The sequence below is a fragment of the Chelonia mydas genome, chromosome 6, assembly GCF_015237465.2.
Source record: "Chelonia mydas isolate rCheMyd1 chromosome 6, rCheMyd1.pri.v2, whole genome shotgun sequence".
In the NCBI taxonomy this organism is placed as follows: domain Eukaryota; kingdom Metazoa; phylum Chordata; order Testudines; family Cheloniidae; genus Chelonia; species Chelonia mydas.
The window spans coordinates 15,705,330-15,732,785 of NC_051246.2; the positions used below are offsets into that span (position 1 = coordinate 15,705,330).

The 27,456-nt window shown below is 52.9% G+C and overlaps 1 protein-coding gene across 3 annotated transcripts in view; it reads right to left on the bottom strand.

Moving 5' to 3' along the window:
- The window catches only part of ZDHHC5 (zinc finger DHHC-type palmitoyltransferase 5), a 42,210-nt gene that overhangs the window by 2,601 nt on the left and 12,153 nt on the right, over nucleotides 1-27,456 (bottom strand). For all 3 annotated transcript variants that reach the window (XM_007068436.4, XM_027830603.3, XM_043548313.1), the window contains 10 exons: nucleotides 25,344-26,754; nucleotides 9,539-9,660; nucleotides 8,782-8,939; nucleotides 7,977-8,149; nucleotides 7,620-7,722; nucleotides 7,416-7,507; nucleotides 4,608-4,740; nucleotides 4,081-4,204; nucleotides 2,289-2,401; nucleotides 722-1,590 (listed from right to left, as the gene is read on the bottom strand). In XM_007068436.4, coding sequence (XP_007068498.1) covers nucleotides 722-1,590; nucleotides 2,289-2,401; nucleotides 4,081-4,204; nucleotides 4,608-4,740; nucleotides 7,416-7,507; nucleotides 7,620-7,722; nucleotides 7,977-8,149; nucleotides 8,782-8,939; nucleotides 9,539-9,660; nucleotides 25,344-25,447 — 1,991 coding nt within the window. In that variant the 5' untranslated portion in view covers nucleotides 25,448-26,754. The remainder of the gene's footprint in view (nucleotides 1-721; nucleotides 1,591-2,288; nucleotides 2,402-4,080; nucleotides 4,205-4,607; nucleotides 4,741-7,415; nucleotides 7,508-7,619; nucleotides 7,723-7,976; nucleotides 8,150-8,781; nucleotides 8,940-9,538; nucleotides 9,661-25,343; nucleotides 26,755-27,456) is intronic.

Here is a 27,456-nt window from a genome sequence, read left to right on the forward strand (position 1 = left end):
TGCACTCCCCAGGGAGGGGTGGGACACGCAGGCGCAGACACACACAGCCCGTGCACTCCCCAGGGAGGGGTGGGACACGCAGGCGCAGACACACACAGCCCGTGCACTCCCCAGGGAGGGGTGGGACACGCAGGCGCGGACACACACACAGCCCATGCACTCCCCAGGGAGGGGTGGGACACGCAGGCGCGGACACACACACAGCCCGTGCACTCCCCAGGGAGGGGTGGGACACGCAGGCGCAGACACACACAGCCCGTGCACTCCCCAGGGAGGGGTTGGGCAGACACACCTACACCCTCGCTTTCTCTTTGGGCACAGGAAGGAGAGGGAGAACACGCCCCACACTCCTCAGAAGGGTGGAGGGAGGTCTCACACCCCTACACTGCACTGAGGTGGGAGAGGTAACTCACAGACACAGGGCACTTCCTAGAGAGGTGGAGAGGCAGAGCAGGGCATGGAAGGGGAATGGCTCTGGGGTGGGGAGAGGGTTTGTCTCACACCACGCTCTCTGGCTCATGTGTTGAAGGGAAGAGGGGGAAGGGCCAGACGAGGGCAGGCAGGACTCCTTGTGGATCACCCCCAGCCTCTCCCTCCTGCATGCTGTTGGCTCCCTCCGAGCGCCTCCGTGGGCATGGCAGTGGGGTGCTCGTTCAAGCAGCTTGTCCCCCGCCGAGTCAAAGACCATTTAAAGCACGAAGCAGGCAGAGTTGGTACTTACTTTGGCGCCAGCAATGGCTGCAAAGCCACCTCCTCTGTCTCCGGGATGCTGGCCTGAGGCGACTGTTTTTGGCTGCTGTAAGACACGACTTTGCCCAGCTGTGGGGCAGTGGGTGGGTCGGGTGAGCGTACCCGGAGTGGCTCCGGTTTGCCGAAGCGGGGTGGCACCGGGCGGGTCAGCGGGTTCTTGCCCAGCGGTGAGCGCTTCGAATCGTCCGAGGAGGAGCTGGTGCGTGGGGCGTTGCTGGAGCCTGGTGTTGACTGGATGCCTGAGTCTACCAGCCCCGTGTCCTCCTCCCTAGCCAGGGGTGGTGGGGTAGGTGACTGCTGCAGCAGCTTCTCCCGCTCCTGCATGGAGGCCACAATGTGGCGGGAGAGATTGTCATAGCGCATGGGCGAGGGCTCGCAGGGTGGTGGGTGCTTGGGCGAGCCAGCACCAGGGAAGCGGCTGAGGTCGGCCTCACGCTGCTGGGTGATGCGAGCCGAGAGGAAGGGCGAGGTGTAGCCCATGGGGGGCTCCGGCTCTGGCCCAGCCTGCACTGACTCGAAATCGGGGCTTTCAGAAGGGGTGAGCAGGCTGTCATAGGATAAGCTGCCATTGCGCGTCTGATTCACCAGACTCTTATAGGAGGTGGAGGTGGTGCCCTCTGAGCGGATCGACTGAAGCTGGCCCAGCTCAAAGCCTGTGCCCTGGGCCGACTTGAGGCTAGAGGAGCGTGAGCCGCTTGACAGCGGGTCAAAGTGGAAGCTCTTGCCGAAGGTGGGAGAGCGGAAGATCTCGGGCTCCAGGCTCGGCTCCGACCGGTAGCTGGGGTTCCGGCTGCTCTCGACAATGGAGGTGGGCTCCTTCAGGCTGTCCCCTCGGCTCAGCTGCAGGGCACAGGGGATGCACGGTATAGTCAGAGCCCCCCATACCTAATGCCCACAAAACTAGAGACCCACTCCAGCCCGATCCTGACCCCCATACTGTCCTGGGGGCTGGAACAAGGCACCTCTAGAGACAGCCCAACCCCTACCCCATTTCCCAGGGTTCCACCCTGCAGACTCCACTCTGGCATCCCCTGAGACAGGGCAGAGGAACTCAAAGTACGGTCTCCTCTAAAAGGGTCCGGAGCTCCCTCACAGCCCAGCCCCCATGTTCCCCCCAGCTCTGCCCTGTAGGGTTTGCATAGGGTATCCCCGGAGGCAGGGCAGGGGACGCATCCCAAGAGATAAGGGGGGGGAACTCAGCACCCCACCCCGCACTGCCCTGCGACATCAGCTTCAGGAGCTGGGGTAACAACCCCTTCAGAAGGGCCCTGGCCCCTCTCCCAGCACTGCTCTCTGAGGACAACCCTGAGTCCTGTGGGAGCCAGGAACCTGTCCCCTTATAACACTACATCCCAATGGCAATGATTGGGTGGGTGGCCTGGGGCAGGACCCAACCTACACATTTTGAGACACTCAGTCCTTGCATATCCCCCTTCCACTGCCTCCAGCTGCCCATGGGCAGCTCCTAAGAAGGGTCACTCCCCACCCCCGCCCTGTAGTCTGGGCCAGCCCCCAGGGCCTTCCATGGGCGGTATTACCTTGGCACTGGTGGAGTGCGGCATGGCGGCTGAGGCGCTGCTGCTGCTGTAGCCAGGGCGGTACTTGTACATGGTCGGAGTTGGAGGACTGTCCCTGCCTAGCAAGCTGCTGTCTGTGGCGGGAGAGAGAGACACACTCACACACAGCATTCGCTGCCTCGCCGCAGTGTCCTCTCCCCGCAGTTGAGAGACACCACAGTCATCATGCTGATCTGTGAGAACCATCTCCGAGCCTGGGAGAGGGGGTTGGGATGCCAAGGAGGAGGAGGAGCTGGGTTAGATGGGCTAAAGAGCAGCACTGGGAATGGGATGAAATGGAGCAAGGGGGCCATTTCCCAACACTGAGATCAAGCAGGCAGCTTCCAGCCCTGAGTGCAGCCTGGCCATCACTGGGTTATGGGTTCTCGGCTCCACTCTGCTGAGCAAGGGGTCCTGTGACTGGTGGAGAAACCCCACACTGGGCTGTGCAATACTCAAGGGGCTCCACTGCTTGGGGGATTTCTAACCATGCTGGAGATACGCTGCGGGGAGACAGTCCTGCCATGGTGCCCAGGGGACGGGCTTTGTGGATCGTCTCAACACTGCTCCAACACAAGAGCCTTTCCTGTTCTGAGCGCAGGCAGAAGCCTGCAGCTCTCCTCTTCCTGATGAGGGAGGATGGGGAGGTGTGCTGGGCATTTCGGGAGCTCTGTCCAACTGGCATTACAGATGTCACAGCTTGCCCTCACCTCCTGCCTCAAGGCCAAGCATCTTGCCGTCACCTTCCAGGCTCTGCCCCTGCCCAGATCTTATCCACCTCTCCCAAAGCCTCTTCTCCTGCCGATCCAGCTCCTCCCCCACTAACCCTGGAACTGTCTCCACTCTAGCCCCATTCTGTCCAAATGCCGCCTCTTCCACCACGCCCTGTAGTTCTGCCTATGGAGCCTCGCTACATTCCAGTACGGACCCATCCTGTGGGGGGAGTATGAACAGCTGGGTCCAGGCAGCTGGGAAACAGCTTGGGATGAGGACAGTGTCTTCATCTGCAATGATCCATTGTGTGTTCTAACCGGTAGCTCATGCTTCCTCTCCCCACAGATAAGAGCTCAACACCATCTCTCAGAGGCAGGCAAACACTTGGAGAAACTACAGCACAGAGAGGGGAAACCATTCATTCAAGGTGCCACTAAGTGAGTCAGTCAGAGCCCAGAGCTCTGGACTCCCAGGAAGGTAGTCTAGTCACCAGACCATGCCTCCTTTCCATACACATTCCCTTGGATTCCCTCTCCCAGTGGGGACAGAGCTGGCAGGCGAGGAGCCAGCAATAACACCTACACGAAGGAAATTAGCACTAACATCTGCACTCCCACCTACACAACAGGACAGGCAACACCATTGTGACATCAGGCTACAGACAAGATTCAGGCCCCCTCTGGATCCCTGCTTCCCACACACGAGGGTAGCAGCACAAACCATTCTAACTCACTGGTCCAGAGAGCCACTGCAGCAACCTTCCCAACCAGGGATCAGTGCAATCTAGACAACGCAGTCACTAGCTCCGCTTTGCCCTTCACTAGGCTGTCTGCCACACAAACTAAGCCCTGCAAATTGTCCAAGAGACATTCCTAAAACTGCCCAGCTGCTCCTATGCACAGCTCTGCTGATGCACTTTGCTTCTGCTCAGCAGCCCCTGCTGCTGCTATCCCAGCTCTGGGATCTGCCGATGCACCTCGATCCTGGTCTGCACCCATGGGCTCCCCTCCCTGCGATGGGTGGGGCACAACTGCTCGTCAGCCTGGCATGCCTTCCTTACCCTCATTGGTGGCCAGGGTTAAGTGCGTCCTCAGACCTGTGTAGCGGCTGAGGTCTGGCTTGGGTGGGGGTGGTGGCTCAGCGTCGGCAGACTGGCTCTCCATCACCTCCAGGCTTCCTTTGGACTGCAGAGACACAGGACAGAGGAGCAATCAGAAGGGTGGGGCAGGATGCAAGGTCCTCCTCGCTGGGCTCAGCAGAGTGAGGTGGTGTTAAAGGGGCCTTGCTGCCTCCTGGCACTGACAAGGCATCCCAGGAACACGGCCACGTGCGGCTCGGATGCTGGGTGGGAAGGGAAGAGGTGCCTCAGAGCTACCCGGGAGGAGAGAGCGATGGAGGGTGTGAGCCTCATGCAGCAGTGGCCGCCACAAGGAAGGAACAAGACTTCAGTTGCGGGGCAGGCTGGACGCACACAGTGAAACCACAGAGGGGAAAAAAGGGAGCACGTGAAAGGCTCACTCAGTTCCTACTCATGGCTGCACACTGCACGCCCTGGGCTCTCTCTGCTTAGGATGCTTCCTTCCTCACCTTTGTTCTCTTCAGTTCAGCCTGGATACCATTGTCCATTATCTTGACAGTGACCTGTCCATCCGACACCTCAGGCCGCAGGAAGGGCGGCTTCACCAACACAGTCTGCTCTGCCTTTGGTCGTCCAAGGTATCTAGTGAAGCACAGGGGAGATGTAAGCACTGGACTCAACATGAGAGTGGTTGAGCTGGGCCAGTGCCCAGGGAAGAAAGGAGAGCAGCAGAATACAGACCCCGGACTTCAGAAAAGCAGACTTTGACTCCCTCAGGGAACTGATGGGCAGGATCCCCTGGGAGAATAACATGAGGGGGAAAGGAGTCCAGGAGAGCTAGCTGTATTTTAAAGAATCCTTATTGAGGTTACAGGGACAAACCATCCCGATGTGTAGAAAGAATAGTAAATATGGTAGGAGACCAGCTTGGCTTAACAGTGAAATCCTTGCTGATCTTAAACACAAAAAAGAAGCTTACAAGAAGTGGAAGATTGGACAAATGACCAGGGAAGAGTATAAAGATATTGCTCGGGCATGCAAGAGTGAAATCAGGAAGGCCAAATCACACCTGGAGTTGCAGCTAGCAAGAGATGTTAGGAGTAACAAGAAGGGTTTCTTCAGGTATATTAGAAACAAGAAGAAAGTCAAGGAAAGTGTGGGCCCCTTACTGAATGCGGGAGGCAACCTCATGACAGAGGATGTGGAAAAAGCTAACGTACTCAATGCTTTTTTGCCTCTGTCTTCACGAACAAGGTCAGCTTCCAGATTACTGCACTGGGCAGCACAGCATGGGGAGGAGGTGACCAGCCCTCTGTGGAGAAAGAAGTGGTTCGGGACTGTTTAGAAAAGCTGGACGAGCACAAGTCCATGGGGCCGGATGCGCTGCATCCAAGAGTGCTAAAGGAGTTGGCGGATGTGATTGCAGAGCCATTGGCCATTATCTTTGAAAACTCATGGCAATCGGGGGAAGTCCCGGACGACTGGAAAAAGGCTAATGTAGTGCCCATCTTTAAAAAAAGGGAAGGAGGAGGATCCTGGGAACTATCGGCCAGTCAGCCTCACCTCAGTCCCTGGAAAAATCATGGAGCAGGTCCTCAAGGAATCAATTCTGAAGCACTTACACGAGAGGAAAGTGATCAGGAACAGTCAGCATGGATTCACCAAGGGCAAGTCATGCCTGACTAATCTAATTGCCTTCTATGACGAGATAACTGGCTCTGTGGATGAAGGGAAAGTGGTGGACGTGTTGTTCCTTGACTTGAGCAAAGCTTTTGACACGGTCTCCCACAGTATTCTTGTCAGCAAGTTAAAGAAGTATGGGCTGGATGAATGGACTATAAGGTGGATAGAAAGTTGGCTAGATTGTCAGGCTCAACGGGTAGTGATCAATGGCTCCAAGTCTAGTTGGCAGCCGAAATCAAGTGGAGTGCCCCAAGGGTCAGTCCTCGGGCCGGTTTTGTTCAATATCTTCATAAATGATCTGGAGGATGATGTGGATTGCACCCTCAGCAAGTTTGCAGATGACGCTAAACTGGGAGGAGAGGTAGATATGCTGGAGGGTAGGGATAGGATACAGAGGGCCCTAGACAAATTAGAGGATTGGGCCGAAAGAAATCTGATGAGGTTCAACAAGGACAAGTGCAGAGTCCTGCACTTAGGATGGAAGAATCCCATGCACCGCTACAGACTAGGGACCGAATGGCTCGGCAGCAGTTCTGCAGAAAAGGACCTAGGGGTTACAGTGGACGAGAAGCTGGATTTGAGTCAACAGTGTGCCCTTGTTGACAAGAAGGCCAATGGGATTTTGGGATGTATAAGTAGGGGCATTGCCAACAGATCGAGGGACGTGATTGTTCCCCTCTATTCGACATTGGTGAGGCCTCATCTGGAGTACTGTGTCCAGTTTTGGGCCCCACACTACAAGAAAAATTGGAAAGAGTCCAGCGGAGGGCAACAAAAATCATTAGGGGACTGGAACACATGACTTATGAGGAGAGGCTGAGGGAACTGGGATTGTTTAGTCTGTGGAAGAGTAGAATGAGGGAGGATTTGATAGCTGCTTTCAACTACCTGAAAGAGGGTTCCAGAGAAGATGGATCTAGACTGTTTTCAGTGGTAGCAGATGACAGAACAAGGAGTAATGGTCTCAGGTTGCAGTGGGGGAGGTTTAGGTTGGATATTAGGAAAAACTTTTTCCACTACGAGGGTGGTGAAACACTGGAATGGGTTACCTAGGGAGGTGGTGGGATCTGCTTCCTTAGAAGTTTTTAAGGTCAGGCTTGACAAAGCCCTGGCTGGGATGATTTAGTTGGGGATTGGTCCTGCTTTGAGCAGGGGGTTGGACTAGATGACCTCCTGAGGTCCCTTCCAACCCTGATATTCTATGATTCTATGCATGCAGACTGCTCCTGCCTGCCTGGCACCCTACAGGAAGGAGCTGCATGCCCCAGAGGGAACTCTACGGGGGTGGGGGGGTTGAGAAGAGCCACGCGCGCTATGATGCTAAGCCCAGAATGATGGTGCTTTTAGCCATGCAGTTCCCCAATCACTAAGCAATTCTACAGCGGACATTTAAGCCTTTCACAAAGCCAGCAGGCTCCCCTGAATGCAGCTCCCCCAGGTGAGTGCCTCAATAAGCAGGATGCTGGTGGCCACGCTGAACACCCCGGGCAGGTCTGGATTTAAAGCAGAGGATCAGGGACCTGCCCTAGCGAAGCAGACACTCACATGAGGACATCTACTTCCCAGAACAGCTAAGCAGGCCCGGGACCAAGGAGCTGGCTCAGATCTCCTTGTAGCAGATGGGGCAGACTTACCTGGGGGCTGGGGAACTGCAGAGAACACGGCTGACGTTCTTACAGCAGCCATTGGTGAAGGGGTTCACGCCACCCCGGAATTTACCCGTAACCTGTGGGACATAGAGAACCATTCAGGGGAGCCAGTATAGAGATACAGGGAGGGGAGGCCAGCCACCGCTCTCCCACCACCCTCCAAACACCTGTAGTCTGCAGAGTGCATACCTGTTCATTGGTAGTGCGTCCCCTGGCTACCAGCACCACATGGAACCCCGTAAGGCCAGCTACAGGAATGAAGAACAAACCAGCCACGCACATCACAGCCATGCTGCCAGCAGAGTCAAGGGACCAACCATAGTGCTGTTCTCATATACACTCCCCGCTCCAAGCCCCGCTGCTCCTCCTGCCCCGACTGGGAATGATTTTCTCCTGGCACCCCCATGCAACTGGGAGACATCCCTTCCCCAGCCTGCAATGCTCATCTCCCGGCACCCCCATGCCCATGGGAGACACCCCCTCGCCTGGTCTGGGCTGCTGTTTTAGGCAGGATTTCACTGCACCGTGGGGATGGGAGGAGGATACGTGACGGCCATGCGGATGCCAGAGAGCTCTTCCACCTGGTAGAGGACATAGAGCAGGCCAAAGCCGAAGACGCCCATGATGTGCACGGTGAGCGAGAGCAGGAAGAGGAAGAAGTAGCGGTAGTTGCGCCGCCCGATGCAGTTGTTCACCCAGGGGCAGTGATGGTCAAACTCCTGCCAGTTACAAGGGAAGGGGAGAGAACAGTCAGAGGCTTCCGTTCAACAGCACAGGGCTACAGGCACTAGCCAACCTGTACCATGGGGCAAGCAGAACACAGGCCTCCCTGCCCTGGAGGGAGAGCGGAGCACAGGACTGCCCTGCCACCCCACCGCACAGCTCCTCCCCCCACAGGGAGAGCGGAGCACAGGATTGCCCTGCCACCCCACCGCACAGCTCCTCCTCCCACAGGGAGAGCGGAGCATAGGATTGCCATTCCACCCCACCCCTTTCCATGGCTCCTCACCCTCCAGGAAGAGCACAGAGGAGGACCATCCACCTGGGATCAGAGCGTAGGACCCTCACTGTCTGAGCTTCTCACCCTCGTGGTGATCAGAGCACAAGACTCTCCCACCCACCTGCCACAGGGAAGCAGAGCACAATATGCCCTTGTCCTCTAGGGGTCTTCACCCCATAAGCCATAGGGCAAATAGAGTGCAACACAGACGCACCCTCCATGTCCTGCAGCCAAGCACAGCACAGGACAACCACTGGCATGCAGAGCTGTGCAATACACAGGGTGCTGCGGGTGCAGTAGCTCAGATCACTGCAGTCCAACCTGTACCCTGCCCTGCCGGCAGTTCCTTACCTCCACACAGTTGTCACAGACGCTGCAGTGGGAGCAGCGCGGGGGCCGGTAGAAGCGGCACGTCGCACACCATTTCATGCGCACCTGGATGCCCTTGATCTCCACTGTCTTGTAGAGTGGGGCTCTGAAGTCATCCTCCTTGTCCTCATCTTCCTCGGCTAAGGGAGAGGAAATACCCAGCAGAGCAGTAAGTCAGAGCACTGGGAAGTCGCAGACCAAACCCAGCTGCTACCTGCCCCCAAAAGTTGGGAGAGCTTCTGAGAACCCCAGTCTTTGCTGTCCCGATGCTGTTGCACTGGACACCTAAGCCACCCCCTACCAGGAAAATCCCCAAATCTGCATTCTGAGCAGGCATGGGGGCCGTCTAGAGGGCCCCAAATATTGAACCATCTATCAGGAGGTTCTCCTAGGCCTGGGTCTCTCAGATGTCTGCTGCCCATGGGAGGCTCAGGGACCTGATCCAGGAATACAGGATTTCTATCTGTTTTGGCCATTGGTCCATCTGATCCAGAATGCTGGCTCCTACAGCAACCAATACCAGAGATGACAGAAAAAGGAAAACTCTCACAATGCATGTCCCAGCACAATACCACATGACCAGGGCAAAGAGGTTCTTTCCTCAGCCCTGTGGCCAGCCTTATGCCCTGAAGCTGGAGATCTGGGGTATCAGCCCGGTCCCGTCATCAGGAGAGCATGGAAAGAGTTGGCTCCTGACAAGACACTTCCTGGGCTGCACTGAGGCGGGAACAGCTCTCACCTCGTGGGAATATACCCGGGTCCATGAAGGTGGCCATGCTGAAGTTGGCCAGCACGAAGAGGAAGACAACAGCATTGTAGATGGGGATGATCGGGGAGATGTACAGGCTCAGCCCCGGGCACCTGCACACAGACACAAGAGATGAGACAATGCAAAACCACCTCGATTCATGACTTAATTGGACTCTAGATAGGACGTCCCCAGCCCTTCCCACCAGCACCTCCCCAGTTTAGTCTAATAACTGCATTCTGCAACCCCAAGAGAAGCCCTTCAGACTCATCTATCCAAGGAGGGACTCCAGGCAATGCTGTTTGGAGCTGAGAACTGGAAAGGGGTGAGGATAGAATCCTGCCCTCAAACCTGTGTCTGAAGGCAGCAAGAGTAGTGTTTAATATCCTTTCCCCAGCTGCTGCTCCTTGCTGCAGAGCTCAGTACGGCAGCAGTTGGGCAGAGGACAGAGTGAGGGGATGGACGTGTTGGGCACTGGACAAACCGTCCCTGCTGTGCTTTGCAGTGTCCCAAAATGGAAGTCCACATTCCACCCCCAATAGGTGGGTCATATTTCCCACTGGGCGAACACTGGAGCAGGGGATTCACACTCCCCAGGGGAGCTTAGGAACCACATTGCACAGGAGTCAAAGAATTCCCAACACACAGCCATTAACCCTTCCCTCCCACAACAGGAGGTTCTCCCCTTGGTTCTCTCCAGAAGAGCCAGCGAGGACAACAGTGCACTTGGAAACTCGCCTGCAGCCTTCTCAGCGGGGCAGGGGTATGCCAAATAGACAAGCAGCACTAGGAGACTAGTGTACACAGAACTGATTGGGTCCCTCTTCTGGACAGAAGGGGCACCTGGGCCCTCCAGCAGAAACAATGCCCACCAGGACTGGCCAGTCTTCTGGGCCATAGGTCCCCTGGCTAGATCCTAACCTTGTTCAACTGGGCACCAGCTCTTGCTTGAGTTGGCTGGTATAGAAACTCATGCCCATAACCTCTCCCTACTCTCCTGAGAGTAGCTGGCTTTGAAATGCAGCACATACTCTCCATAGTCTGAACAGCAGTTGCTGGGCATGGGGAACCCAGAGAGTCCAGGAAGGGAAGTGATTAGCAGTGGGCACATAAGTGAAACATTCTGCTGGACCCCTCTGACCAGCTTGGAAAATCCACTGGAAGGGGAGAGTGAAGAACAGTCCTCCCCTTCCACCCCATCACAAATGTCCCCTCCAAATTCAGCCTATCCCTATTCTCCTCCCAGTTTAGTGTCATCTGCAAACTTGCTGAGGGTGCAATGAGATGAGATGGTCATCCCCCAGCATGGCTGAATTTGGAGGGGATGGTCATCCCCCAGCACGCAAATTGTCATCCCCCAGCATGCAAATGATGGTTCCATCTTGCTGTGTGGGACCTAACCATGCCCCCAGTCTGTACTCAGGGATGGATGGCCCAGCGGTTTGGCCTCCAGCCTAAGACTTAGGAGAGGTGGGTTCAATTCCCTGCTCTGCTACAGACTCCCTGTGTAACCTTGTGAAAGTTATGTGGCCTCTCTGTGTCTTAGTTCCCCATCTGTACAATGGGGATAATAGCATTGCCCTGCCTGAGACACTACAGGAATAGGGCCCACAAAAGTACCTAAGACAGATGGAGCCCTGGACAAACCAAAAGCAGGACTGACTCAACTCATTAAGGCAAACTAGACAGCGAGGGAAAGAAACAGGACAAGCCAGTGTGACCAACAGCTCCACACACAGAGAGCTTGCAAGAGAAAAACATGTCCCCGCCACCACATGTGCAGGGAGACCAGGTTACAGGGGGGAAAGCAGCTACTTAGCAGAAAGAACCCAAGGAGACTGTCCAAGTGAAAAAGACAGCCCTATGTCTGAATGCTGGGACAGTCAGTTAAAGCTCCCAAACAGCCCTAACTCTGCCTTGTGCCCATTGTACTGGGATGTCGGGGGTCAAAGAAGTTAATTGTCTGCTCCCCAGTGTCCTCTGGGGGACAAAGGGAAGTCACAAACATCTACGCTGTACAGGAGGAAAAGGGTCTCTAGCTGTAGCAAGGAGGATGGAATCAGAGTGGAAATCTGGGAAGGGCCCACCTTTTTCTTCTGTGATTATACAGCACCCAGCACAATGGTGCTCTGGTCCATGGCTGGGGCTACTAGGTGCTACCATAATACTCCTAATAAATAATGTACAGTGCTTAGTTCATTCGTGCTCTTGTCCCTGGCCAGGGCCTTTATGTGCTACAGTAATACAAATAATAAAATCTAGCTCTGTCATGGGTGGTGGGTCTGAGATCCACAATGACTAATACTCTGCTATTGCTAAGTCTGTTTGGTTGGAGGTCAAAATAGGGCAGATAGTGATAAGGGAGTTCCAACCTTATTTACAGAATCCCCACCACGATACCCAGACCCACTGGAATTAACCAGACCCCATACAGCAAAGGGCTCCTACAAACCTTGAGGTGCATCTCAGTGCTGCAGGCCAGGATGTAGGTGGACTGGCAGAGCTGATGAGGGTGGGGCAGGACTGAAAGAGCAGGAGACAGACTGAGGTGCACTGGCAAAGCAGAAGGCATGACTGGAAAAGCAGGAGTCACTACAGAGTAGGATTGCGTACTGCGGTGCAAGTGATGTTACTGGTGTGACATCCCTTAGAAACATGCCACCACCCACTCTTCAGCTCTGGAAAACTCATATGGTGTGGGAGGGCGAGATGTGCCATGGGGGAGACAGGGCTCAGGTGCCCCTCATTTTATATAGAGCTCCCCCAGGGATAGCTCAGTGGTTTGAGCATTGGCCTGCTAAACCCAGGGTTGTGAGTTCAATCCTTGAGGGGGCCATTTAGGGATCTGGGGCAAAAATTGGGGATTGGCCCTGCTTTGAGCAGGGGGTTGGACTGGATGACCTCCTGAGGTCCCTTCCAAGCCTGATATTTTATGATTCTATGATTCACCCCCACACACTGCTGGGTGTTTGGCTGGCTGGCTAACAACTCCTCCAGAATCACAGGAGGGTTTGGAGGGATGCTGAGAGTGGTGTCAGAAATGGTACACACTGGTAGGGGAATCACCGTTCCTCTTCCCCTGGAGGAGCTTGTGCTCAGGAGACAGTGGGCTTCCCCCTTGAAGGCGCCGGTGTAATACCCTAATCTGCTTTGCGGCTGGGAGTTTAATCCCACAGATCTAGGGCAGCATCTGTCCCTCTCCCCCCCCAACTCAGAGCAGTCTGCAATACACACAGAGGGATTTAGGCAGCAGGAGCACAGAGACAGAGATGAGAGCGCATGGCCGGCTGCACAGGATGACATATGGCATGACTGGGGTAATCCATGGCAGCCTCAGAGTCTGGGGCAGCAGTTATGGGGCACACACTAGATTGGGCAGGGATGGCCTGCCCCACTGCTCATTGTTCCACTTCCAGCCCCTCCTCCGCTGCCAGACACTATCATTTAACATTCCCTTTAAGGGACAGCTAGGACAGAAAAGCCCACTTTAAACCATCCTCTCACATGCAGGTCAGTGGGAGCACAGACAATCTCCAGTGGAGGGCAGGAGTGGGGCGGCAGCAGCAGCAGCCGCACATGCTATACAAACCCTGGCTCTGGGCCTGTTAACCAAAACCAAAGTATGAGATGGCACAGGGGGAAGAGTATGTTCAAATGCCAACATCTACAGACTAGGCCTAGCAAGAGGCAAGCAGTCCAGTGATGCCGGGGGGAAAAGACTAGGCAGCAGGCTGGGGGAAAGAGGGGAGGGCTCAGAGAACTGGACACAGTCTGTCTGCTCTAGGGTATCAGTTCCAATCCAGTCTGAGCTTTAGGGCACAAAATCGTCACAGATGGGGTTGTGGAGGAGCGATTCCAATCCAGCCCCAGATCAACAGGGGGAGTGAAGGGGATATTGGGCTGTGGAGCTTGTCTCCTCCAGAGCAGCAGTTTCAATCCCACCTCAGGTTCATAGTGAGTTACTCCTATCCCACTTCTGTTTCCCATCATGCTGCTGAAGCAGTGATGCAGTCAGAACCATCACGGCCATTTGTACTGCTTGTGCAAAGGGAACTGGGGAGGGCCTTGGTACATTTCTCAATGGACATATGTTCCCATCCCAAAGTCACCAGCATTTACTTAATCCTCCCCATTAGTAGTCTCAGCAGAGAGACTATGGCTGGACTGGCCACAGACTGAAGAGTCTCTCATCACCCCAGGGCTAGAGTTAGACACTGCTGGGGGAAGCAGGCCCTGCTGCTGCCTGTGCAATCCCCGCACACCCGCTCTGTTAGTGGTGCCTGTTCTGGGAGTACCTGGCGGGGCAGGGAGCTGCCAGCAGGTAGAGTGTGGCCTGGATGGACTGGAAGGAAGAAGAGCCATGTGCGGAGAGGCAAGGGAGAGGTAAACAGTATGTCCCTGTCCTGGAAGCCAAGGGAGGAGCTGCTGCACACACCTGCCCTGGCATGCAGCTTTAAGCAGTGGGAGAGAGATGAAAGAAGGGCAGGGAGGCAGAGGAAGATAAGGGTGTGGGGAGAAAGGAGAGGTGGCTAGAGAGCAGGCAGGCAGGCAGGCGCTTGTGGCCCCACCCAGCTGGAGGCGGCGTTGGGACAGGCTTGCTCACTTCCCATCTGGTAATTAACCCAATTAATTCCCCTCACTCTCTCCTGGCAGGCCATGGGAAGGGAGCCTGCATCCAGGTCAGTGTCCCTCCCCAAATACTCCGCCACCAAACAGGCTCTCACTTTCACACACCCCCAGTTTGGCTTGGGTGGGGGAAATGGTGGCTACCACTGACTGAATAGGCAGAAGCCTTCCAGCCCTTTGCCTCTGCAAAGGTGAGAGGCTGCTGTAGCTGAAGTGGGACACCACTGAGAAGGAGAACCAGACAGCAACTTTGGCTAGTGCAACTGCAATGCATGGGGAGGGACTAGGGGTTGAGTGCACAGGACTGTGGGTCAGGACCTAAGTTCCCTCTAAGCAGCGCAGACCTGCCAGGGCTGCGGGAGAGGCGCCCCTCCCCGGCCCCAACACGGACATGCCCCAGACTTGCCGCAGCTGGGGGAGAGGAGCCCATCTCTTGGCCCAGGCCCGCCGAAGCTGCTGCAGCTAAGGAGAGGTGCCTCTCCCCCTGCCCTGAGCTGCTGCAGCAAGAGAGGGCTGGGGGGAGTCCTCTCTCTCTCTCTCCACCACAGCCCCAGGGCAGCCTGCACCCCCAAACCGCTCATCCACAGCCCCACCCCAGAGCCCACGCCCCAAACCCCTCATCCCCAGCCCAACCCCAGAGCCCACGCCCCAAACCCCTCATCCCCGGCCCCATCCCAGAACCCATGCCTCCTCCACCCCAACCCTCTGCCCAGGCCTGAGACCCCCCCAAACCCCGAACCCCCCCCACCAGAGCCCTCATCCCCCCCACCCCAACACGCTGCCCCAGGTCTGAGCCCCTCCCACACCCTGGGTCAGCAGGGGGGAGCCAGAAGTAAGATGGGGCAGAGGAGGACTTGGGGGAAGCATGGGGAGACTCCCCCAAGAGCATGTCCCATCCTACCCCATAACCTGCGCTCAGCTCCTTCTCCTCACAAGGGTATGCACTATCTGGGTGGCCCTGCTACCTGGCTCCCAACATTGCTGAGCTCCCAGCAGCTCCAGTCCCTTGCGCTCCCTTGCCTGGTCCTAGCTCCAGCATCCCTGGCTCCCTCCCTGCTGACCCACCGCCAAGCAACCCCCACCCAGGCACAGCACCTGCTGGCTCAAAGGATGCTCTGCAACCCAGGAGAGAAAGGAGCCGCCTGGACCAGGATTAGCAGAAGTACTGGAATGCCATTCCAGCTCCTAAAAAAGGTGCTGAAACAGTGTACTGGAGCATTCTGGCATGGCTTGAGCCCTGCTCCTGGGTGCTGTCCCACACTCTGTCACAGACCTGCTAAGTGATCTTCGGCAAATCACTTTCCTTCTGGGTTTCCCCGTCAGTCTCACACACAGGGAGGTGGGGGCAGGGAGAAGGCTAAATCCACTAACACTTGCAAAGTCCTTGGTGGCAGAGGTGCTACAGATGGCATTTTCTGCTCCAACAAGCCCCTCTTGCAATGAGCCATAACCTAGGTTCCTTCCTACTTGAACAGCCATTAGCCACAGAAAGCTAAGTACTGCCCATCATGCACAAGTCAGAGACTGGGAACGATGTACTATGCAGGCTGTGTGAAGTGAAACTGAGGCAGCCTGGAGTGTCACGACCCCGCCCCTAGCAGGTTCATTCCATGCCTGACTAGCAGCATCAGGCTTGGTTTGCGTGTGACTGTGCCGCGAGCCCCCAACCAGCCTTACACCATCACTGACTCTACCCAGGTTTTAGTAATATTATACCAGTACCAGAAAGGAAACAAAAGTGTGTGGGGTAGAAGGGGTGGCTTTCAATCCTTTCCATTCCTGGCAGGAGGATTCCCTACACAGTGATTCAGAATGGCACACGAAGCTGCACTCCAGAAGCCAGCCAGGCGGCACCCTGCATGGGAAAAGCCTTGCAAGGAGCAGGCAGACAAGGAGTAACACAACCACGCTTTTGAAGGACACCCTTCCTGGGGTGGCTAAAAATCCTTTTCTGCCACAGCTCAGATCACATCAACCCCCAAATCCTCCCTAACTCCCCCCTCACGGTCTTTCCCTTCAAAGCTCTGCACTGCTCAGCCCCTGCCCAAGCCACCTTCCTTCCTCACTGCTTCCAAGCTGCCCCTTATGCTTGGAGCTATTTCCTGGGCACCTAATCACCACCCCTTTTGTTTGGACAAATTCCTCCTTAAACCTTGCATCTTTCAGTGTCAATCCACTCTCAAAAGTGATTTCATCTCATTGGCACCCTGGGCATCTGGCCATTCCTCCTCCTCTCCGATGCTATACCTAGAACCGTCTCCTCTCTCCCTTGCAATGCCAACAAAGCAAGTAACCAGTCTTCCAGCAGGCAGATGTACTGTTCCTGAGTGGAATGAATGGCAGAACCCCACATTGAGCATTCCAGTACAGAGGGGAAATTCGAACCCAAGCAGGGAGGAAAGTGGACTCCCTCCCCTGGACATTTCAGGAGGAAAGAGTCAAGTTTCTAAGAGACAGTGATGAACACTCAAGAATGAGCTGGGTGAGAAAACAAAAGCAGCCTGACTTCAGCCCCAATAGTGATCCCAGTGCATCAGAATCAATGACAGTTCTGACGGAACAAGTCTCCAACTGCAAAGGGAGCAGAGGGATTAACTCCAGCAGTTTATCCTCCTCCCCAACTCTGATTGGGGTCTGGAGTGCCCATAACAAGCACTTTAGTGGGGAATCTTTTTATTCCATTCCAAAATAGTTTTGGGTGTTCAGAGCCTCCATAACACATTCTTCTCCATGTAGTTCATAGAAAACTAAAGTGATTGCATAGCACCAGCTCCCCAGCCTCCCCTATCTGTTCTGGGGAAAGTCTACACCCACCCATATCAGGTCTAGTTATAGCCCACCAGGCAGGCAAGCTGCCAAACCAAGACCATTAGGTACACAGGGAACTTTATACCCAGAACGGCAGGCCAGGGATTCAAAGCCATTGCAGTCTGGGATTTCAGAGCAGGAGTTTAGGAACTGAGCCAAAGCTCAGAGATACCCAGATTCCAAAAGGAAAAAAAAAATCCTCTTCCAGATCTGTAGTATCCACACCCCAGGGGACTAGTGTTCCTGACTCCAGCCACAGCAAGACCTGTAATTCCAGCTCCCAAGCACAACAGCAGCCACAGCACAGCACACTAGTGACACAAGTCACACCTCCAGGTCACCCACGGGCAGTGGGAGCCATGCTCAGGGCACTAATGGCAGCATTCACATGCCCAGCCTTTATGTTGTGGAACCTACACACCAGTGTGCTAGTACCAGGATTCACATTACCAGCCTCTAAGTGCTCTGGGTGTGTGGAATCCACTCTTCCAGGAAATGTGAAGCCTGACACTAGTGCACTTTGATGTGTAGTTCCTACCAGCTAATTGTTTCAGCCTTCACTCTCCAAGCAAAGAAAGATTTGCATACCAGGTACTAGTGCCAGGATTCCCACACTCAGCTTCCCAGCACAGTGAGATTTCCTCAAGGGCAACAGTGTCAGGATCCACCCTCCAAGCACCTGAGATAAGGAAGTTCTAGGCAGGTACCATTTGCTCCTCGCAGAGCAGAGGCCCAGGCTGATGCTGGAAGGAAGCCTCATTATTTGAAGATAGACAGGGCAATGCATTCCTGCCTTTCATGCTCCTAGGTAGACTGGACTTCCCACACTGAATCACAACATGCCAAGGGAGAGGCAGCAAGGACAGTGAATGTTTCCATGCTCCTTTAGCCTACACCAAACCAGGGGAGATGGGGCTCTCCACATAGCGGCCTCAGTGACCATCTGAATCCCAGGGAACTGAGGTTTGCTCTTATGTTTAGAGAGAAATCAACTGATTTCCAGAGGAGCTGTTGAGGCTTGTCTTTCTACTGTAGATAACAACAGAGCGCTTGGAAACTCAATAGTTCCAGCCCACCAGACAAACTGAGTCATACCTTGGGAGCTAAGGCATAGATGGTTTCTCTGCTAGTCACACTGGGAGAAGCCAGTTACTCAATAGACCGTGCTTGTTAATGCAGCCTGATCTTCCTCTCTCCCCAAAGACAGCAGTTACAGCACAGGCTCAATCCCACTCCCAAAACCCCCTCTTCTTCCTCTTCTAGTGGCTATTTCACTTCCTCCTGGGAGACAATTACTCCACAGGAAACAAACCCCCACGTTTGACTCTGGTGCTGCACTCTGACCTTTCCCTCTGTATGGTTAAGAGCAGATGCTGCTGGCATTATCACATTCACCAGGCTGAACTGTGATGGGGCTGAACTGTGATATCCTGGCCTTTCCAGTTTCTCTCTAAACTCTCATTGCAAATAACCCTCCAGCTCCATGTGATTGGTTGCATTTTGTCATGACTGCAAGGGGTGCAATCCAGCTAGGACCCTCTGCTCAGACTCCCTGTGACAGGCCCACTGGGAGGACTGATACCACAGCCCACCCCAATTCCAACCCAAGTCCAGGCAAATCTGATCACTGTGTCCCTACTCCACACTTCCTGCTTTACTTTCACTATTGCCCACCCACCCTCATGGGGCAGGAGCAAGCTCCCATTTCCTCCTCTGAAAAGGGAAGTTAGGTTTCCATGGCCCATTCAGTCCTTGGATTCTCAGCTGAGACTGACAAATGGAAAAATCAATGTCAGCAGTTTTTGTGATATGGATTTATGTGACTGTCAGAGACTGAGCCTTCTCAGTAATCAGGAAAGGTCAAAGAAATCAAGAGAGATCAGTGTGACCAAAGATCTCAGCACCTTCAAAACAAAATAAAAGATCCACTATAAAACAACCCAGCCTGCCCAAAATAATGCCACCAAAATGCCTCCAATAAACCAAGTGAAAAGAAGAGATGTGCACGTTCACTTTAACAAAAATGTAAGGAACTCAAGTATCATAGGAATAGGCTCATTGTAAAGAAAGAGACAACAAGAACACGGGCTGATAGCCACCCCTGCAACCCACACACTCTTCAACTCATTTCAAATAGGAACCAAATAGCTGTGAGCAGATGAATTTCCATCGCTACTGATCTGGCACAGGTTTGGCTGGGGCCCCAAAGGCAGGAGAGAGAATCCATACCCTATTCACCATCCCCCTGACTGAAATGGAGCTGCAGCCATCAGTGCAAAAGACTATATTCCATTTCATATCTCCTGAGATAGTACTTTTCAAGGTACCTGACTTTTCAATGCTTTCAAACTACAAGTATTATACAGCAAGCTGAAAATTCAAACCCATCCTTGCATTTGGATGGTGCCTTTCTGTCTGCAGAATGCCCATAAGGAAAAGGATTGGGATGACTAAAGGAGGACGGGAAATGAGGGGTTAGCAGCCACTGGCTGCTTTTTTTTTGGTACAGGTGGCCAAACTACAGCCCGCAGGCCACATTCGGCCCGCAGGACCATCCTGCCTGGCCCTTGAGCTCCCAGCCCCTCCCCTCCTGTCCCCCCTCCTCTGCAGCCTCAGCTCTGAGCAATGGGGCTGTGAGCTACTGCCGGGCAGTGCGGCAGGCTCTGGCTGGGCAGCGCCGCTGCAAGTCCTGCTGCTCTGAGCAGTCTGGTAAGGGGTGGGGAGGTTGGATAAGGGGCAGGGGGTTCCAGGTGGGGGGGGCCAGTCAGGGGACAGGGAGCGGTTGGATGGGGCGGGGGGGGGGGGTTGGAGAGGGGAACAAGGGTTGGATAGGCGTGGGAGTCCCGGGAGGCCTGTCAGGGGGCAGAGGTGTGGACAGGGGTGGGGGCAGTCAGGGGATAGGGAGCGGGGGGGTTGGATGGGGGGGTAGTTAGGGGCTGGGGGTCCCGGGAGGGGACGGTCAGGGGACAAGGAGCAGGTGGGGTTGGATGGGTCGGAGGTTCTGAGGGGGGCAGTCAGGGGGCAGGAAGTGGGAGGGGGCAGATGGGGGGGCATGCTGTTTTGGGGGAGACAGCCTTCCCTACCCAGCCCTCCATACAGTTTCAGAACCCCGATGTGGCCCTCAGGCCAAAAAGTTTGCCCACCCCTGGACTAAAACATAAGAGATGGCAGCTTGTTTGGGGAAGTGGGCAACTGTGCTGCAACTTAACTGGCTTAATCAGGGAGCCGGAGAGAGGGCAACTAGGAATTTGGGGAGGAATTTGAGCAAAGGGACAAATAGCAGCTGTACATTAAGAAACCTCTGTGAAAGGTGAGATTATATAGATGGCCAAATTGTCTTCAAAGGGGAAAGACAGTGAAAACTAGATTTACTGAAACTCAGGGGAGCAGGCCTGGAAGGGTGTGAAGGGAGTGGGGAAGAAATGGACCCAAAGGGCTTTCCCTGTCCTAAATGATAGGAAATGTTCAGGAGAAAACCCCAATACAAATTCACAGCTTCTTCCTCCTTCCAAGAGGAGAATGGGAGAGACAGCCCACTTCCTTCTTTATTCTCACTCAAGCCAATGCTGTTTTCTCAGCTTTGTCCCAACAGTGGTCAATGGCCCTAATTAGTTTAAACCATATCATGTGACTTGATACCTCTGCTAACTAAATCCATACATTAAAATGGACTTCTTGACTTAGGCACGTAAATCCTATGTCAGGTCTCAGATGGACTAATGGGCAGCACAGATTACATGTTGGAAAAATGCAGTGAAGGATCCACATGGGTCACAAAATTATGAAGTCTCCAAAGATAGCCATCTAGGCAGAGTAAATAGAAACCCAAGCACCAGTCCAATTCTCACACCCCATTGCTGAGGAATGTTATCACCGGCCAACGAGGGGCCTGCAAGTCTTTACATGGAACCTACTTCTTTCTCCTCATCTCTCTTCCGTTTAACTCCATGTAACTATGTGTGTTTTGTTTTCCAAATCAAATGCTTTAGGACCAGTGCCAGCAGCACAGCCCTTGTAAGCAACCCTGCAAAAAACCAAGACAGCCCTACTGAGCAATCGTACTGGAGGCAGTTTGGGACTGGGCTGCTCCCATATCTGACCACAGGCTGTGGAGAGAGCAGACTGAAACATACCAGGCTTGCACCAGTGTCCCCTGATTGCTGCTGTCACTTTCCAGGGAAACCATGAAGGGGAGGGGACCTGTCTGTAGCCACAAACAGGCGGCTCACAAGTGACAGAGGAGGGAAAATACAAAGACAATGATTCAATCTCAAGAATTGTTATCAAGTGAAAGTAAAAATCAGATTTGCAGCCTTATGTTCCTTTCTACCTCACTCCCACTCTGGGCAACGGGGCTGCGAGCTCCGCAGCGCAGCTGCAAGGGGAGGGGACCTGTCTGTAGAAAAAAGGCTCAAGAAGGGACTCAGTTTCCAAGCTGAAGGAAACAATACAACATAGCCCTCAATAATCTGACTGGCAACGTACTGTTTTGGCCTCTCTGGGCTGTGCTCCTGCCTGGCAGTGCTTTGGGTTTTAATGTGATGCTGTAAAGTAAGTTAAACAACTTCAGCTGACCTACAATTAAATGACTCTGCCCAGGTATTTCCATCCTGAACAAACCTGCTCAACAGTGCAGGTTTTTAAGTAATTGCAACAAGGCTTTGCAGCTTGCACCCCTGTGATAAGAAGATCTAGTGGGAGAGGGGAGCTCACCCTCATACTCAGTGATTTTTCACAACTGTCCAGCTGCTGCCTCACAGATTGGTGGGAACTGCCCCCTTTTCTCATACATTTACACTCCTCTTCACCACTGTGAGATGCTGCACATCACAATGATGAGGAAAACGGACTGTGCATCTTACTCCAGTATGGAAATGCCATGAATGACCGCTCACGGAGAGTGTACAAATCTGGGGTGCAACCCCCAATTCTTTCCCCATTTTGTACACACTGCTACATGACCAGGCTGGCACCATCAATCAATTTACTTGTCAGGGGAATGATATTTTACATCCCAAAATGGCAAGAGTGTTGTCTTCCTTTCACTCCTCAGCACCAGAGTCAAAGTGGATATACTAAAGCATGTCTGATTAAATAGATGCCTTGAGTCCCTGTGCTGGGAATTCTGAGGGCTACCGGACAAAATGTCAGTCACCCCAAATCACACTTGGGAGCAATCAAACCAGCACTACCCTTCCTATCTAGATACATCATCCTTCGATACTCTCCAAATGCCCTTTCAACTCAACAGCTTCATGATGAAATAATAAGCGGGGAAAAAAACATGCCCTGCCCTTCTCTTTTCACTCTCCTATTGAACAATCAACACTTTATCTAAAGTGTTTCCTCCCCCCCCACAGCACCATGGGCGGCAGGTATAATAGGCCAGGGGAGGCTCTCCCACCCCTAGTGCAGCCGCCGCTGTGGGACCCAGGTTGCGGGTTTGGTGAGAGAAATTTTTGCTTTTTATTATGCCCTGTGCAGGTTCCGGGACAGCTGTGGAGACACTGTGCGCTATTCAGCTTCCTGGGTTCATCAGTAATCTTCAGGGAGATTACTCCAGGGAGCCATCTCCAGGGAGATTACTGATGAACCCAGGATGCTGAGTAACATACTGCCTCCTCAACCGCCCCGGAACCTGCATGGTGCATAGCAAAACCTCAGGTTCTTCTTCCAGAAGAGAGAAGAGCTTTTCAATTTTTGCAGGGCGGCTTGGGAGGGGAGGCACAGCTATGGGGGCTCTGGCCAGCTTGGGGCTCCTCTGAGCAGGTTGGGGGGCTCAGGGCTCTGGCTGGTCTGGGCCTCCTCTGGCAGTGTATGTGTGTGCGGGGAGCTCTGACTGCAGAGGGGGCCTCAGGACTCAAGCTGCAGGGGGAGGGCAGGGGGTCTTGGGGCTCCGGCCATGGGGGGCGGAGTATCAGGACTCCGGCTGCTGGGGGGCCCGGGGCTCCAGTCGCAGAGGGAGTCTCAGGGCTCTGGCCACCGGGAGGTGGACGGGGTGGAGCCGGGGGCTAGTCTCCCCAAAGTGGGGCTCCTCCCACCGCCCAATACTAATCAATCCCTTTGCCAGCCAATATTAGTGGCTCTTCCAGTTCAAAGCTAGGGTTCAGGCAATAACACCCAGCAGGGAAAATTCTTGCCCAAGGCTTAATAAAAGACTCTCAGCAATGGCAAGTCAACTCATGAACTGAGCGAACTGAATTTCTCAGCTGCCCCTCCATTCTCAGAGGCAAGAACATCCTGCTGCTCCTCACTCATTCCACCTGGTAGATGTGCTCCACAAAGACCAGACATCAGAGCAGCTAGTGTTTGAGAGGCACTAGGAAGAGGAGGATCCCTAAAGAGGAAGGGCAGCATCCACCCAGGCAGGGAGGGGAAGAAGAGCTTGATTGACAGTTGACTCCACTGGAGTTGGGTAGGTTCTAAAGGGTCATGTCTCTTCTGCATCAGTCTTGACTAGTCTATATTTGGTACATTTGAGCCCTGTCTATCCTGAGTACCTGATTAATCTTTGCTCAGTGGCTGAAGCTTCACAACCACTTCCCCCACTCCACAGAGGTTGAAAGAGAGAAGGAGCCACTCTCAAGTCTCAGCAAGATTAAAGCAAGAGATGGAGCCAGCTGGCCAACCAGAGGGAGCTGAACTAAGAAGTCCACCCTAAAATAAGAGAGCATCTGAGCACGCAATGCACTTTCCTCCTCCCCTCTACAATAAGACCAAACCCTAAAACCAGCTGGCAAAATTTCACTTCACATTAAATATCAGGATATTTCTAATACAGTACTGGGATAATTCTAACACTCCCAGAACCCCTCACATTTTACCAGCAGGCGCTGGAGAGAAAACTCCAGGTTTGAATAGTATAGGGGCTTCAGCAAAGAGGCAACATCTCATTGCCTTGACAATGAGCCTCTCCAGCACATAAATCATTCCCTCTTCCCCACTTACTGTGCTAGCTTTAATTCCTCAGAAGTCACATGTGTACTGCTATTTTACTGAATGGAATTAGAGAGACTCTCTCATTCACTGAGGTCTGGAGTTCATGCATACCCTAGTATTTAGAAGAGCCACAGCCACACCCTATATGCAGTGTATAATATGCAGAGTCTTAAAGGTCAAGGGCACCTGAGATATTCAGTGCAGAGCCAGTTCTAACTCTCACAGCTTGGAATCAAGATACTCTTCCAAGAATGGGAGGATGAGATGGGAACAGCAACAACTCACATAAGTTGGGTCCTTCCCAGGCCTTGAGGTCTTACTCTGTCTGCTTGCCACTGAATCCAGAACTTAGTCAGCTCTGCCCCCAAATGAGGATGAAAAAGAATCCTACCCCAGAAAAACTTACCCCACCAGAAAAAGAGGTCGATGCCCACCACAATATAAAGCCCCTCACAGCTGAGGGGTGAACATGGGGCATGAGTCTCCTGTAACATCACTGCCTGGCACAGTCATCCCCCTAGCCCTGTCACATCAACCAGCACTATTATATCTCAATGCTCTCCCATGCCTAATAGTATCCAGCATGATTATTTACCACCACCCTTACTCATCAACCCCTGGAATGATTATTCCCCAATCCCACAGGTAAATCAAGTCCCATTCCAGAGATACTGAACCCCTCAGACCACTCTTGGGTAAAATCTGAGATTAACTGCAGTGAGTGAACCAGATGGGGAGGGGCTGTGTGGGACTCAAAGGGCATTACTCCTTGGACTTTCCCTTGTACCTTCCAAGTCAATTCTGTTAACTCTCTAAATAATTATTGTACACACACTCCTACCATCTTTCCCGGATCCAACAAACTGCTTGTGGCTTTGGTTATCCCCAATACTGAAAACTCTTCCAGATTTATCACAGATACAGAGGTCACATGGGGCAACTATTCACACACAGGGTGATTTGTAATAGGATCCTTGGGCTAAGGCTTGTGTGTTATTCCAAATGTACAAAGACAGCAAGAAGCTGAGAATTGTGGCTCAACAGCTACAAGGCACCTTGCTCTGGCAACTGGATAGGATTCAGTGTATGCCATTTCCTCATCTTGACTGGAAAAGCCAAGTAAAATATATCTGAACCCAGTTTAGGTGGTGGGGCTGCTTGGGGGCCACTCTGACACTTAAAAGCACAATTGCAGAGCCCAGACTTTAGATTCGAAAAGGCAGCATCCCCTCCCATCTCTTCAGCAGGCTCCTGACAAGAGATTAACTCCTGTATCAAGTCACCTCACCTCTCCCCCTGCCCAGATTTGACCTCCACACTCAGTCACAGTAGAGTATGGGGCCAATTTGATGTCTTAGGTAGCCCCGAGTCACTTTGTCAGCAGGCCCAGCTCCCCATACCTGGCAAACTATTTGTAACTCACGTGAAGGCAAAGAAGAGGGTGGTGGCTCCCACTAGGAAGATGGCAGCAGCTGAGACCGGGACGTATTTGCTGGGTTTGAATCTCTTTCCAGATGCTGCTGGCATGTTGGAGCTCTGGTGGGTGATCTGCCCTGCAGCATAGCCCAGGCCCAACTGGAGTCAGAATGGACACGAAAAGGGGGAGGGGACCTTTAGAAGGGAGAAGGAGGGGGGCAGAGGGAGAAGATGGGAGGGAGAAGTCGTGGGGGTAAGCAGTTACCCAACTTCCTGAAATACACTTAGAGGGTGTTCCAAATGGAGCAGAAGAAAACAATCCAGAGGAAGGATCCACACAGATCCCTGAAGGGAGAGGCCCAAGAACACAGCCAAGGGAGTCCACACCGTCCCCTGAGAGTTTGGGGATGTATGGAAGGAGACTTAAAAAATAAAATGGGAAACTGAATTCCAATTTAAACTACTGCTGGAACACAACAGCTGGGAGCAGCCAAACTCCAGGTGCAAGAAGCACCTCCCCAAGCAGCTTGTGGCAAAGGCTGGCTTCAAAGAGATTTTATAAGTTAGGGTGGGGAAAGTGGCAAATGGAAGTTGCAGACTCTGCAGCAAATGGAGGGAAGCCAAACTGAGGAAGTCTTTTCCACTCTGGTGAGTGCTCCAGGAAAGGTGGCCAACTCAGAAACAGGCCGCCATTAGATTTCTTTGAAAAAACCCACACCAAAATCCCAAAGAAGCCTCCTCTCCTTTTCCTTTTTAATCTCTTCCTCGTGTCCAGCAGTCCCCTTCAGTCACCGCTCAGGTGGATGGGGTTATCCTGAAACAATGTGCTTGTCTTCCTCACACTGCTTGGCCCTCTCCTCCCCCCTCACCCGAGGCAGTCGCAGAAACACACTCCCTGATTTCACCAGGATCTGAGGCTGGCTAGCGGTGGTTGTTTAATTTTATTTATTTCTCTCTTGACGGCTAAAGCCGGGTAACAGCTGGTGCGAGGTTTGAGCTGTAAATCCTTTTCTTTGAAAGGGGGGGTTGGAGGGTGAAGTCAGTTGGCTTGTGTGTTTTCGTTCTTCTTCCTATTTGTTCCCTTTTTGTATGACACTCAAAACTCTAGCTTCCACTTGGTTTTTATGAACAAAATTGAATTTCAAATCCTTTCTGTAGTGATGGTGTCCACAAAATCCTGGGCAGGTGAGGTAAGACTTGACAGTTTTCAGACAATTCTGTTAAAACTGCAGAATGCAACTGATAATTAAAACAATGATGACTGGGCCCTTCTCACCCATGGCCTGGGTATCTAAGTCTGTTCCAAGCTGCTCCATTTTCACCTCCCTCCTGCATAGAAAACCATTCCTCAATCCATATTTGTTTAAAAAAACCATATAAAATAATTAAAACTTGACATCTGGAACTCCACACTTTATCTAGAAGAAAAAAAAATCAAATTAACATGGGAATTCAGGAAAAATAATCATTTAACATATATTTAATATTAATAATGCACTCTGCACCTTCAAGGTACTGTATAAGCATTAGTTTGAAGAGGAAAACATGGACTAGAGGTCTTAGAACCAGGTTGGGGATCAAGAGATGTTGAGTTCTCAGCCAACTCTGACACAGACTCAGTCTATGGGCTTAGGCATGTCACTTAATATCTCTGAGACTCAGTTTCTACATCTGCATAATTGGGATAAGGACACATAACTCTCACTGAGAGATGAACTGTTATTTTTAGTTAATAAACACTCACACTTTTGGTCTTCAACACCACTTTCCATCCTCAAGGAGCTTCACAATCATTCACTAACTAAGCAGTTTCAGGTAAGTATTATCCTCATTTTATTGTTAAGAAAACTGAGGCTCAAAAGTTGAGCAACTTGTCCCAGACCACAGGAGTCAGTGACAGAGCAGAAATGAGAATTCAGGACATTCTGGCTTCTTGTCCTATGCTCAAGTTTTTTCTAGACTATTACAAATAAAGGACCCCTAGCCCCAGCTAGAGTTGTGCTCAGATGGAGTGAAGGGGACAGATAATCAGAAGTTTTAATTCTTTGCTGGGAAGGCAAGAAGAAAATGGGAAACACCCCCACAGGATCTTATTGCCATCCCACAAAGCAGGGCAAGAG